Source organism: Myotis yumanensis, unplaced genomic scaffold (assembly GCF_028538775.1).
Source record: "Myotis yumanensis isolate MYYU_CA2020_CCGP unplaced genomic scaffold, mMyoYum1.0.hap1 SCAF_19, whole genome shotgun sequence".
NCBI lineage: Eukaryota > Metazoa > Chordata > Mammalia > Chiroptera > Vespertilionidae > Myotis > Myotis yumanensis.
Genome location: NW_027223770.1, coordinates 17,546,586 through 17,561,218, shown reverse-complemented (window position 1 = coordinate 17,561,218; position 14,633 = coordinate 17,546,586). Strand labels below are relative to the sequence as shown.

The 14,633-nt window shown below is 46.8% G+C and overlaps 1 protein-coding gene across 1 annotated transcript in view; it reads right to left on the bottom strand.

Moving 5' to 3' along the window:
• Positions 1 to 13,964, bottom strand: part of BARX2 (BARX homeobox 2) — a 58,114-nt gene extending 44,150 nt beyond the window's left edge. Inside the window, exon 1 of the mRNA XM_070399445.1 lies at positions 13,503 to 13,964. Within this exon, the coding sequence (XP_070255546.1) occupies positions 13,503 to 13,689 (187 nt within the window). The 5' untranslated portion in view covers positions 13,690 to 13,964. The remainder of the gene's footprint in view (positions 1 to 13,502) is intronic.
• Positions 13,965 to 14,633: the final 669 nt, after the last annotated feature.

The following is a 14,633-nucleotide window of genomic DNA, read 5'->3' as shown; positions in this document are numbered from 1 at the left end:
AGTGCTGAACAGGCATCTGAAGATCCAGGCGTCAGCAGAACTGGCTTCCTTACCCGGACTCTTCTTGCCAACATTCCCTCTCACCTCCCACCTCCCACACCGCCCAATTCTGCCCACTCCCCTCCGACTGGAGCACAGACACGTGTACTTTGCTTCTCTGAATTCATACCTTTAACAATATTCTCCCCATGCTGCCAAAGATCCCTATCTCCCGGGGAGTGCTATTGGAGCAATGGTCTGAGGAACTTGGGGACCAAGTCAGGCTCCCTACACCAATCAACAGGGCTCCATGGCAGCCAGGAGGACACAGCCACATGCCCCATCCCACCTGCTCCCACCTGGCCCCCACCCACCACTGCACCTGGATGAGGTCACTAGAGACGGCTCCTGGGAATCTTCACTCTAAATGGTAGGCGGAGGTAGCACCCTATTCACAGGGCTTCCTTCCCACCATGAAGAGGGAGAACGCCTCGTCAAGAGAAGGTGTCTCACACCATTAAGCAGATTCACCAAGTAGAGTATTACATCAGCAGATACTTGACTTCCTAGGCACCAGTGACCAGCTGAGAAACACAACTCCAGGAAAACAAATCCATGCACGGCCCTGGTCCCTGCAGCCCTGTCCAGAGAATGGCCTGCTATACCACTCAGAGTGCAACCCTAAGCCAGCCCCAACAGCAACTCAAAGGCGCTGATAGAGGGACTTCATCAGCAATTCCCTCGGAACCACAGACCCAATGATATACTAGGACAACAGTTAGCCTCCAAACTGCTACCTTTTTCCACACCATTTTCTCTTCTAAAAGAAAAGACTCTCCTTAAACTCCGCGCTTCAAAGAAGAAATTAAACGTGTGGAGAAACTCTGCGACTTTTCTAAAAAAAAAAAAAAAAAAAAAAACTCCCCAAAGTCCTTGGGATGCACAGCTGCATGAGGAGACATAGCTTCAGGGTAATGAACCATAAGCAAGTCTTGTAAAAAAGGAAGTGACAAAGCACAGTTTTCTGATGCCGTAGGGTTGACCTGTTTACGCCACTCATTTACAAATTTACAAAATTCTGAATCCCCATTCTAAAACATAAAGGGGGGAGGCGGATGAAACCTATCTATCCATGAACTTGAACAGCTCACAGACCACCCAGGTTGCAAGAGGCCTCCAAAGGCAATGACACAACCGACAAGAATGTTCCAGACTGAAGTGGGGTGGTTGTGTTGTGTTTCGTTTTGTTTTCCAGGATATTTCCTTTTTCTTGGGTTTACCTTCACCATTATAGTGATCTTTCCCTGAAGGGCTGTGCTTCAGTCAATCAAGATGGGGTTATCATTTTAAGATAATTATTTGTAGTAGAAACTATCAATTACTGAGCACGTATGTGCTAGGGACTAGGCTGAAAGCTTTACATACATTATCTCGTTTAGCCTACATTACTAACCCTGCCAGGTAGTTATTAATATCTCCCTTTTATAGATGAGGAAATGGAGTGTCAGGGAGATGAAATGACTCGCCTAAGGTCACACAGACAGTCAAATGCAAGCAAACCGAGGACCATCGGATGGGAAAGCCATACACTAGGATTGCTTCCCTAAAGGGCCTCACACGTTTGAGTCATGGGGTGTAAACTGCATCAGCCTCATCTGCAAGCTGTTATCTACACTAGAGTAGTTCCCCAACATGACTTTTCAGGATAATCATAGAGAAAGCTTTTTAAAAATAGAGACTCCCAGAAGCAGCCCAACTAGACATAATGTGAAAAACCCATTTCGCATTCTTTTAAGTCAGGGGTGGGAACTTTTTTCTGCCAAGGGCCATCTGGATATTTATAACATCATTCAAGGTCCATACAAAATTATCCACCTGAAAGTCAGCCTGCTGTATTTGGTCAAACATTTAATTAACTCACCCCTAATGCCTTGGCAGGGCCAGAGCAAATGATTTCTTGGGCCTTAGACAGCCCGCGGGCTGGATGTGCCCCACCCCTGGTTTAAGTGATGCCAAACCACTTGGTGAAGACTCCCCCCCCCCCCCCCCCAACAAGTACTTCATAAAAAAATAGTCCCAAGTCGTAATTCTTCAAAGCATGGGTCTGGCATTTAATTGTTAAACATTTTCTCTCTGGTTCACAGCAACCAATGAATACCTGGTAGGAATTCCACCTTTGATGGCCCTAGAACCACAGCTCAGAGCCCATTCGATGAGTTCAGTGTCGCACAGTGGGACGATATCAAATCAATTACCCCCCCCCCCCATGACCTCACTTCCTGTGACGTCTGCGTGCTCCTTAGAATTCTTCTGGAATCACTCAGAAACCCAAATCATCAAGGGAGATGAGAGATAAGAGACTGACGGGGCACACATTAAATGATTATAAATATGCACAAAGGAGTTCATAGGTTCAAAATAAATTCCTATGGACCTGGCTTTCTATACAGTAGTGAGTTCTGTGGAAAGGGACAGACTTGAGTGTGTTTGCACACTTTCATATAGATTCTAGGTAGTACAGAACTTCATTTTTAATTTTATTTTTAAAATATATTTTTACTGATTTCAGAGAGAAGGGAGAGGGAGAGAGAGACAGAAACATCAATGATGAGAGAACCACTGATCGGCTGCCTCCTGCACAACCCCTACTGGGGATCGAGCCTGCAACCTGGGCATGTGCCCTTGACCAGGAATTGAACCGTGACCTCCTTTTTCATAGCTCGATGCTCAACCACTGAGCCACACCAGCCGGGCTTGGACCATCTTTCTTGAAATTTCCTCCATTCCCCACCCAAAGCCCAGCTTGCTTCCTCGCTTTATGAGGAATACGGCCTCACTGGAGGGGTTCGGGAGGCTGACGACACAGCCAAGGTTCAGTCCCTGGGCGTGAGCCCAGCCACCGTGCGTGTCGTGCTCAGAGGACTGGCTCCTGCCTCCCAGGAATGTCTGTTCGCTGGCCACAGGTCTGACAGATCCACCATCCCTTCCGTCATGTCCTATTTGGCCACCATCCCCTAGATGTGGTCACTAATTCCTGCTGACCGGGGGCGCTGCCAAGCGCCACAGCACAGCCACTCTGGCTATAAAAGGTCTGATGAGGGCCCTGGGGCGCTTTGATTTAGTGTTTTTCTTCTCTGCCCATGTGTGTGTTTAGGCCCAGAGGGCTGGTCTGCGAAGGGGAAACCCTTTGGCCAACTCTCGACAGTACAAACTGTCTCATCCACACGAAGGAGTTTTTTTTTTCCCCTCTGAAGGGACACAGGAAGGCAGAGCTCCTAAAGGGCCACATTTGTGTCAAAAGACATCTTAAAGAAACATTTCTAAATCAGCCGCATGTATTTTGTAGAGAAGAGAAAACTGTCTCGGCTGCACCGAGCATCTGCCACCCCCATTGTCACTGTCACGTGGTCTAGGTTACGTTCTCCCAACCACAGGATGACCATTGATTATCCCGAACAGACAGCTCTCTGTGTGATCACCATGGTGACGGTTCCCATCCCTCCCTAACAATCCCTGGTACCACACATCAAACAAAGTCTAAAATCCAATCATTGGTTACAAAATAGAAAGAGAACGCCACCAGTGTATCAGCCCGTATCGACATCATTCTTCCCGGCTAAGCAGCCACATTAACATTTTTAGATCCTTGGCATTCACAGCTGTCCTTTCATGTTCTGTTTTGTTTTTCAAGTTAAATTGTCAACAGCAATGGGCCATTCTCAAAGCCAAGGATGGCACGTCATACCAGCAGATGCCATCAAAGGCGACTTAGTGTGGTTTTCGACATCATTGAGAAGTGGGGGGAAGAGAAACCTAATCACTCTTGCTTGCATGATTATCGATGTATATTTGGGAACACACACACACACACACACTTCCCAGCAATTCCTCTGGCCCTGGTGCCCAGTTCAGGAACCACTCACTCAGATGCCAAAGCATTCCTGGGTGAACAGCAGTTACCTTGGTGATAAATAATGTCCCCACCCAGCCAGAGGCGGTAAGGAAGATCCGAACACCAATTTCAGAAGTCACAGTGGCTGCGTGAGTGTGAGCTGTACGCGTGTCTAACTCTAAAGTGTTCTTATTTCCCCTCTGTGAGACTGAAAAGCTTCTGTTTCAGGATAGAAAAGCTATTAAGAAAGCCATCAAAAGCCCCACAAGATCAAGGGTTTCATGCGTACGGGGGTCTCCCGTACTATCATTTTTCAATGTTTATATTATAGAGAATTTCAAACATACAGAAAAGCACAAAGCATAATGTAGAACATCTGTGTACCCATGACCAAGCTTTGCCAAAACTTAATGCCTGGCCATATTTACATTAGGCCTTTTCCTTGATAACTACCATAATTACACAGGCAAATAAAAAGCTGTGAGGAGCCTTCTCCGATCTCATACCCTTGCCTCCCTAAACAATATATAGATATTTTGCATGTTTTCCAGCTTTATATAAATGGTGTCCGACTGTAAGTGTCAATCTACACTTTTTCTTCCTCAGCATTGAGTTTCTCAAATCTATCCATATTCACACAAGTGGATCTGATTCACTCATTTTCATCACTGCATAAAAAGATAGCACAGCTCTAGCTGGTTTGGCTCAGTGGATGGAGCTTTGGCCTGCAGATTGAAGGGTCCTGGGTTCAATTCCAGTCAAGGGCACATGACTCGCAGATCTCCAGTGGAGGGCGTGCAGGAGGCAGCCGATCAATGATTCTCTCTCATCATTGATGTTTCTCTCTCTCCCTCTCCATTCCTCTCTGAAATCAACAAAAAAATATATATATTAAAAAAAGATAGCACATATGATTTCTCTTTTTTCCTTCCAAAAAGCAGCGACTGTTTTAGATTGTTCGTATCACAAGCAACGCAGAAATGAGTGTTCTGATACACGTGTCCTTTTGCACACGTACAGTGATTTCTCAGGGCATCCACGCCGAAGTGGGAGTAGGAGCTACAAGATGTGTGTGCATCTGCAGCTTCACTGGGTGTTGCCACAAACCTCTCCAAAGGAATTGTACCAAATCCTACTCCCAACATCAGAGTCTACCGCTCCATATCCTTGTCATGAACTAATACTGTGAGATTCTTTCATTTTCGCCTACCCAATGGGTATGGGTTGGCTTCTCCTGTTCACTGGTGTGTGGCTGACTACCAGTGAGACAAACTTCCTCTCATGCTTACTGGCCGTCTAGCTCTTCATTTCTATGAACTGTCCATTTTTGTACTTGCCTTTTATCTTCTTGCTTGTAAGAGATCTTTGCCTATTCTGTGACTTGGAGAATGCTGCTTCAGGTCTTAGCTTCCCCATCCGTAAGGCAGAGATAATAATATCCATCTCTTAGGGATGATTTGAAGCTGATCCATGAAGAACGAGTCCAGTGCCTAGGACATGGGAGACACTAAAAAAACACCATCACTATTTCTACTATTGTTCTGAATATGAATAAGGTTCAGGATAGAAAGTATTTCTAGCTTTTCTCCCAGATGTGTAGCTCCCTTTGGAATCAAGTACCGGAGGACTCAGAGGAGCCGCCTCAGCAACTCTCCTTGTCCAGACTATTTCCCATGATTCAAAGACATGATATCAGTACCTGGTTATTTGTAAGTTACCATCAGGAAAATGGGGAGTCAGTTCCCCTAGATCTTGCTTAAACTCAACATGGAAGTTACACTTCCTTCAATCCACACGTGGCTGTGGCCTCCTCTGTGAATGACCGTGAGCCCGAGTCGGTTACGTTAAAGTGTGGCAGGAACTCTGGGCAGAGGGCAATGGGCTGTGGAGGCCGGCAGGTAAATCAGGGTTAGGGACCTGTCAGGTTTCCCAAAATGGAAACTCAGCTGTGACTTCATGGGATTCCACCAGGCCCAGGGCCAGTCCCTTTCCCCACACGTCGTATGTGATCCTTGGATAAGAAAAGCCGAAGGACAATTATCCTATCACTTATTACAGACACGAGTGTTTTGTAATAATGGCCAGAAGCACACTGACATCCCCCAGGGAGGCAGCCCATTCAGTGCTCACTGTGAAATTACCTATCTGTCGCCAAGATCCAGAGGGACACGCTCCAGAGGACGTGTTGGTGAGCGAGAGACGCAATAAAAAGGACCCGAGTCAGCCTCCCTGCTGGCGCTCTTGACATCCTTCATTTGGTGGTGAGAGCCTCCCAGCTTGGCTCCTGTTCAGGGGCAGCCTGACCTTTCCTGGGAGAAAGGCTGTGTCCATTCATCCTCACGAACCCTGCCATGGAGTCAGCAAGCGTGGATAGCTGTCCTCCAGGCCTATTAGGTAGTCCTGACACCAGCGCCAATGGGTAACTGGCAGGGTCCCTTTCCAGATGCACTTGTACGTGATCTAACGCTCAGAATTCTCTCCCTTCGGATTCCTTTTCAACGGGCACTAGCAAAAGCCGAGACTTCCCGTAGCGACTGAAGAAAGAGGCCTTCTCAGAGCGATCCTGGGTAAGAGTCAACCCCAGCCCAAATATAATTAGCCCATCTTCTGATATCTATCTAGGTGCACTGCTCTGTTCCTTCAATGCGTGCCAAGTTTCCACCTTCCAGAAGTTAAACTGCCATATAAAAATGCCCTGGCGATGATGAGTAATTAGACACCGTAATGGAAAACTAACTGTGTTTTTATTTAGAGCATTCGTTTTAACGAGGCCTTTCTTTTTCTGTTATTAAGCTGCAATAAAAATCAATGAAATCCCGAGGGTTTGCAAAGGCTTTTTGGTTAAAATGAAAACAAGAAACAAAAACACACCAGAGTATTTCGTTGGCTAAGACCACCAACTTTGTACAAGGCCCTGATCTGAACTCCGTGATTAATACATTCTACTGCCTATTCTATCCTGTCCCCCATGTATCGGGGTGGGGGTGGGGGGTGGGAAGAGAACCATTCCAACCTCTGGAGCAGCCAAAACAGAGACAGGCCCTGGCGAGGGGGGAGAGAGGGGCCTGTCACATGTAAATTGTCTTCACCCACATAGTCTCAATCCTTCTCTTCCCTTCCTCCTTGTCATACTGAGCCCAAGCGTGCCACTTGAGCGGAGTGGCTCGTGACGGTTCTGCGGACGTTCTGGCTTCGAAGAAACTCAGCCAGCTGTGAGCATGGGGTCCATCCCCCCACGCTGAAAACTCCCGCTCCACCGCGTGCTGCATGGACCCAGGACTCCCCAAAAGAGAGCGCTGAAGCTTCGATCTATGCATCGCATCCAAATCCTGGCAGCCCTCTCCACCAGATTCCAGTTAAGAGTTCGGCAACGGACTCAGCGACAGGACCCGAATTCGCTTCCCTCGGCCAGGACTAATGGCAAGCGTGGGGGTCGGGCTCACAACACCCACAGAACTTCAGAGGCTTTGTGCACATGAGGGAGCCTCAGATCCGGGCGACCTGCCTGGCTTTCCTCTCGGCTCCTCTTCCTCCTTGACCTCAAAACAAAAGTGCCAGTGACACCTAAAACTGCTCCTGGGTTAGCACTGACTCAGGCCTCCACACTGAACGCACATGCCGGCAGGCCCCAGGCTCTGGGTCTTTCCCCTAAGGGGCTCCCGCAGCATGTGTCTAAGTGGAATCACCGTGAGCCACTTACAGGTCCTACGCTGACAAAAGGATTTCCGAAGCCACCTTTGTTTCGTCCCTACAGCCACTGAAGGACACTGTGGCACACACAAGGCTGAGTCGAGTAGCTTCAAGAGTTTCAAAAGAAACCCCTTTTTCTTTTTCCCTTTTCCTTTCTCTCTCTTATCTCTCTCTCTCTCTCTCTCTCTCTCTTGCCTTCATCTCTCTGTACAATCCTTAAGTGCTTTTCATACAGATTCCTGGGATATATTAATCCTAACGATCTTTGCCTTTAGATTCCCCAGATATGTTAAAACTGGCAACTTGATCACTGCTGTCCACGCTTGTATCACAAATTATTTTCCATCCAGACGTACAACCAAAAAACACACAAACGAGCATCTCTGTAGGAAACTGATTTCGTAGAGTTACCATGGGTACGGTTTCACTGGAGTTCATCTGAGTTGTCGTTAACGAGCTTAACATGACAGTTTTGCTAGTGATAACGCCCTTTAGGTGGAGTTCAAAGAGGAAATTCCATATGGTAAGCAAAAGCATTGAAGTGTCACAATGCTCCCCATCCCAATTCCAAACTGCCCATCACATACTTGAGAGAAGGACCACAAAGGGCTTGGCAGTGGTTCTACAAGTAGTCTAGAGACATTTTTTAAATATCCCAACTGTTTGTCAAGGTTTAGAAGAAACTTGACATCAGTGACTCATAACAGTGCCATCACCGAGCAAGCATAAATATTGGTTGAGTTAAATTATTGCATTCCATGAAACTGAAGATTACAGGCGTTTGGAGAGGTATGGTCACTTGTGAACGAAACTTCTAATCATTTTCTCATTAGAAAAATCACAACCAGAGAAGAAACTGCTCATGCAGTAGTCACTAGTTAAAACCGACTCCTGAAAGAACCCCTCAGCATCCCTATTCAACAAAGGAGTTATAACATTTAAGGGATAATGAAACAACAGCTGAGGATCTCAAAAGAACTCAGCCCAAATATAGTCTCTGACCCTGATGCGGCCTGGCCCTGTGAGCCCCTTGATTTATGTGCCCTTACAATGGGAACAGGAGAAGTGGTTATGAGTAATTGCTAATAAAAGCCTATTTGCCTCTGGCAGAAATGCAAATGCTTGTTCGTAATGATCATTTTCCCAAACCCCAGTTTACATTTCTCCATTAACATTCCAGTGCCCAGCTCCCAGCTCCCAAGATCCTACGGGGTCTGGTTTCTGACTCAAAGCCAGAGCCGAGTTTGGGGAACCACAGGAGCCAAGTCCAGAAAGCAGTAGCTGGCTCCCGACCTCCCTACGAAGTCATGATACCCGTCCGCACCTCCTTTCATTTTTCACTGTGATGACACCCAATCTTTGTGATTAAAAAGAAAAAGAAAAATGAACCCCAGGACACCACCCCAAAGAGCTTGTTTCTCTTGGATCCACCAAAGGATAAAATGTTCTCAATGCCACCTCCTAAGATAAACACCCTTCCCCAAATGCCCCTTTTAATTGGCTGGTTGTCTGAGCCTTGGGTGTGACTGCAGGAGTTTACCCCGGGTGTGTGACCACATAGGAAAGGTCTTCCTACTCCTGGGTACCCTTACGAGAAAGACAGCATGGGTAGCATGGACAGAAACGACGCCCACACTGATGTGACCCTAGCACTTTGCAAAACAGTGTCTTCTTCTAGGGGACACTGGTTTATGATCCCTTCCACCGCTATACCTCCAGTCAGCTATGCAATAAGACTGGCAAATCACGGACAGATTCAACAGGATTATTCTGCCAGAGAAGGGGGAAGGAATTAGACTATGGTTTAAATGTTTTTTATCCTCACCCAAGGATATATTCACTGATTTTAGAGAGAGGAAAGGAAAGAGAGAAAGGTGGGGGAGAGAAAGAAACATCAATCAGCCACCTCTTATACACATCCCAACCAGGGATCAAATCTGAAACCCAGGTACGTGCCCTGACCAGGAATCGAACCCAAAACCTTTGGTTTACAGGAAGACGCTCCAACCGAGCCACGCGGCCAGGGCTGGACTATGGTTTCAGTAGAATAATTAAAAGTCACGTACTGGTCATGGGTTGTAAAATGTCCAAATGTCTACATTCACCTCCCCACAAATATGTATGTGCAAGTCTGCGGTAAATCTAGGTTATACTATAAATAATTATAAGTAATTAGCACAAATTATAAGCACAGTCGGCTGGTTTCTCAGTACCCTCCTATGAAAATTCTGAGGGTAAATTGTGACATCCTTGTTTTTGTGAAGCGAGTTATTCATTTGTTTCCAAACACCCCTCAAGTTTAGAAACTCTGCCTATGTCTAAAGATCAAACTGAAAGAGGGATTCCCCCAAAGCTACTGTGCGGGTAACCCCCCTCCCCGCCCCAGCCCCGCAGGCTATTCGGTCCTGGAGGCCGGGTTTCTGCAAGTGACTCTTCCACCAAGAAGCATAAATCCCAACCAGAGAAATCAACAACACTCTGCAGACTTCAACAGAATTTATGACACCCTAAAGCAGGGGTCCTCAAACTATGGCCCGAGGGCCACATGCAAATACAAATATTATATTTGTTCCCGTTTTGTTTTTTTACTTCAAAATAAGATATGTGCAGTGTGCATAGGAATTTGTTCATAGTTTTTTTTTAAACTATAGTCCGGCCCTCCAACCGTCTGAGGGACAGTGAACTGGCCCCCTGTTTAAAAAGTTTGAGGACCCCTGTCCTAAAGGGTACCTCATGCTTGGCCTTCAGTCACTGTCTATGCTCTCATGTTGATGTGTGATTGTTATTGATTCCCAAATGGCAATATGTTTCCATTCTGAATGAGGATCACTGTGATCAAATTGAAAAGGAGACCAACATGTTATATACTAAATTAATTCTGAGCGTATTGCACAGCTCAACAATGGTCTGCAGAACACACCGGTTTTCAAATGGAGGCTTTCTTTGCGCTTCGCTTTTTCAATCTTATTTTAAATGTAATGATAAACGTTCCTTTTGTTTGGCTTAATTTCCCACACAAGGTTCCTTCTCAGTGATTATAATGTGACTTAGGAGATCCCCTGTGATTTAGAAACAGCTTTCTAAGACTAAAATCACACCATTTGTAATAAGAAATGGGCCTGTGAAAATAGAGAGTAATATTTTGAAGGTGAGTATTCCATTAAGGTTAGCGTGCCTGATAATAAATCATTGTCAGGTGATTACGTAAAATGTTTCCATTTCCCACTTTACCGGAACTCAAGGTCTTCTGCCTGAGGAGATTCAGTATCATGAATTGATATTTGAATTATTCATATAAAGAACATGGACTGCTTAACTATGAAGAGCCCTTTTTGATGCGATCACTTTCTTTCCACCCCAATTTTATGTACTAGTTACGCAGGGTGGTGACTCTTTGTATCTTAGTTTTCATTGTTTGACCTGACAAAGTTCACTTCTGTTAGTTATTTAAATCTTAAAACAGCAGACCAAAGGATGAGAAAGTTCAGTAACTTTAATTCCAATGTGTGCCTTTCACTTGATTTGAACTTTTTAATGCATTGGTTCCACCAAAAGTGCTAGTTATCTTGATACAGAAAAAACTACAGTTTCATTTATGGGTGACGGGTGCCAAGAACTGACTGCTGTTGTTTTTTAATTAATAAAAAAAAGAAGATTAAGTTCATCCAAGCTAAGATTTTTGATCCTGAACATAACCGTTAAAAGCAACAAAATGCTTTGAAAGTAGGGTATTTGCAAAACCTCTGCGAAGTCACTAATGGGATTCCCATGATCTAATACATGTAAGGCTTTAACTGTAACCGTAAACCCACTGAAAGCTTTGGGTCTGAAAGTATGGACTATTGTAGCCAGTTTTTATGGGTTTAATTCCACTGGCAAATCCCAGTTTCTGTATCTTAAATCTCAACGAGAGCAAACTCACAGCACATTTTCAAAAGAACAACGCAAAGAGAGCAAGCCCTGGGATAATAATGGGCAAGAAAACCAGCCACCACCCTCTCTCACGAACCATCAATGAACACCAGAAGCACAAAACTGAGAGACGCTTTTAGTTCATGATATACGCGCAGTTCTCTCTGAACACGCAGCATCAGATGAGTCACTTTATTTTCCTCTGATTAATTTCCCACACAAGGTTCCGTAAAGCACAGCACTTAGCCTTGACCGATAACTGGACCACTGATTTCAGAGGCTCTTTATTCCTTTTTTTCTGACATGTTTTCTTCTATGATCCAGTTCCACCACTGTTAAAAGTCAGAAAAGGCTGCCTTCAAATCAATGCATGTTGCGAAGTCACTAAAAAAAAAAAAAAACAACAACAACAAAAAACCCTGCAGGCTCTATGCTCTACCTGGGTGTTTAGAAGTTGTTCTGTTTTGTCCTGGGAACCTCCAGATAAGTAACCTTAGCAAGGTGCATGGAGATTTGTGATTAAAACAGATCCTCTCTGTTTAATTTGTGATGAAAAGGATCTGAGTTATTGTAGCAAATGATTAAATTTGTGCTTAACACAAGATGCAGCCTATCTCCCTTATCCAACATCTACAAAGACTATTCACCTAGGGTTTATACGCGGCAGGCACACAACTGTAAAAATATCAACATCAAGGATATCTACCTTGTCTCTAAAATGTCTTATTTGTTTCTTGGCTATTTCCGGATTTTAAAAAATCAGTATTACAAGTTTTGGTATGGGCTCTTAGGCCTAATTCCACCTGACAGATAAAATTTATTTTACAAAGGTGTAATTGAGCATAATATTCATGTTATAACCAAATACATGTAGGCACAATTCGGTTGTAAGAGAGCTTTACCGTATATATTTACACACATTCACTGACTATCCCACAGGGGCTTTCAATGGAACCAACAGAAAGTAAAGGATTTCAATCACTGCCCAGGTCTTGGCCTGGCCATTCCAAAAACGTCTTTCAAAACCACTGCTGGCTCTTTAGTTTCCTTGTTCAATGTAAATATGACTAAATTAATTTATGTCATGCCATCCATGCGAGGAACATAACCTTAAAGGGTCTTTTGGTTTGGAAATGCCACGTGGACACACCTTGAGTTGAAAGCACCGTCAATAACTTTTTTAATAAAAATTGCTCCGACTCTTTTTTGTTTTGTTTTGCTATGCCTACGTTTAGATAGTCTCAATTCTCTTCATGTACTCAAAGTGGTGGTTTTTTTTTTAAAATAAATACCTTTGGATTGATTTTCTACATAAAGCTACGCTTTTTTCAGTATATTTATGAAGTGCTCTTTATCGTCACTATTGGTCTTAGCTCTCGTCACTATTGGTCTTAGCTCTTGCAGAGAACGAAACCCAGATGTGAGGAATGTTTTTATTGTTATCACTGTTGTTTTTTTGGTTGTTTGGTTGAGTTTCGTTTCGTGTAGCAGGCACCTAAAACTAATTCCGCTTACAACACAGCGCGACATATTCCGGAACTATTTCCCCCAAAGGGAGATCCTTTTCAGTCAAGTTCAGGGAATACAGGATTTTGTCCGGAGCCTCCGCATTCCGCTTTCCTTGAAAAATTCCCAGTGAAGACAGAAGATTGGAGTGAACTCAAGGCGAGAAGCAACACCACTTCCTGAAACGATGTTTTAGGCGCTGAACCAGGTCAAGAGTTTGAACTTTCTGACCGAGAACCCAGGCGGCGCTGGGAAGCAGGAAGCGCCCTCTGGCTCCGGCGACCCGCTCCTGGCGCGCGTTGCCTTTTCCCTTTTGTTCCCACCTAGTGTTCCACACCTTGACCAGCCCTTCCCAGGGATCGCCTTCTCCCAGACCGAAAAGTGCAGCCGCCTCAGCAATCTGCCCGCCGCTGAGAATTCTAGTCCTCTCGCCCTCGGGTGGGAGGATAGAGGAGGTAAAGCGCCCGACACCAGCGAGAGAGCTAGCGCACCCTCCCCCCAGCCCCCCAGCGGGGCGCCTTACCGGTACAGGAATGCAGGGGCTTGGGTCGCACGACCAGCGAGGGGCACACGGAATAGAGGGAAAGTTTCTCAAAGTAGTCGCAGGTCTCCTTGGAGAGGATCTCGTCGATCATGAAAGTCTTGTAGCGCCGCCTGGCTGCTTTGAGTTGGCCGGGCGAGGTGAGCCGCAGCTCCGCGTGGCAGTGCATGGTGAGCCCGGGCCGCGGGGCTGGCGCACCGGCGGGGGGTCTGTGCCCGGCGCCTCGGCAGCCGGGAGGCGGCGGAGCCCTGCCTAGCGGGGCGCGGAGGGGAGCGGGCACCTGGCGCGCCGGCCGCGCGTCTAGACCCACCCGCAGATCAGCATCTTCGCCGCGCCTTTTGGGGACACCGCCACTGTCAATCAGCGCGCGCTTCCTGCAGGGCCGGGTGCGGAGTCACGCCGAGGGGCGTCGGCGGCCGGGAGCCCGCCTGTGCCAACTCGGCGGGAGCCTGCGCGCCGCGTGCCCGTCGCCCTCCTCGCCTCCTCCCGCCTGCGCGCGTCTCTCGCTCTTCTGCCTGTCTCTCTATTTTAAGACACTCGCTTTGCCTGTCCTCCCCGCCCCTCCGCTAGAACAACCTCCAGGTGTGTGTGTGTAGCGTGCGCGCTCGAGGGTGCGCGCGGTGCGGGGAGCGCGCACTGCCCCGCCCGCCCGCCTGGCCTACGCGGGCCGCTGCCCCCAGCGCGTCCCAGCGCGTCTCCTTCGCGCGCATCTCACTACCCACCTGGCCCCGCTCCTCCCGCCTTCAAACCAGGGACGGGCGGATATAGATCCCTTACTAGGAAGAAGCCGAGTCCTCGGCGACCCCAGAAACCAGTGTGCCCTTCTCCTTCCGGGCTAGGACCCCCCGCCGGCCCGGCGGAGAGGACTGCGGCCGCCCCTCCGGTCCCCTACGCTCGCTGCCCGTGCGAGCCGAGCTTCGGACGTTTGCGCCGATTGCAAATTTGACTGTCCCATGGAGATCCCAAACCATGGATGACCCTTGCCCTGTCCGCTATCCCAGTAATAAACTGTAGAAATAAAAAAGTAACCAACAAAAGTGTGCATTCCTTTTTATTTGTAAACTATGCATTAACTTTGTCGGTCGCCAGCGCCGGCGTGCCCTTCGCAGGCAG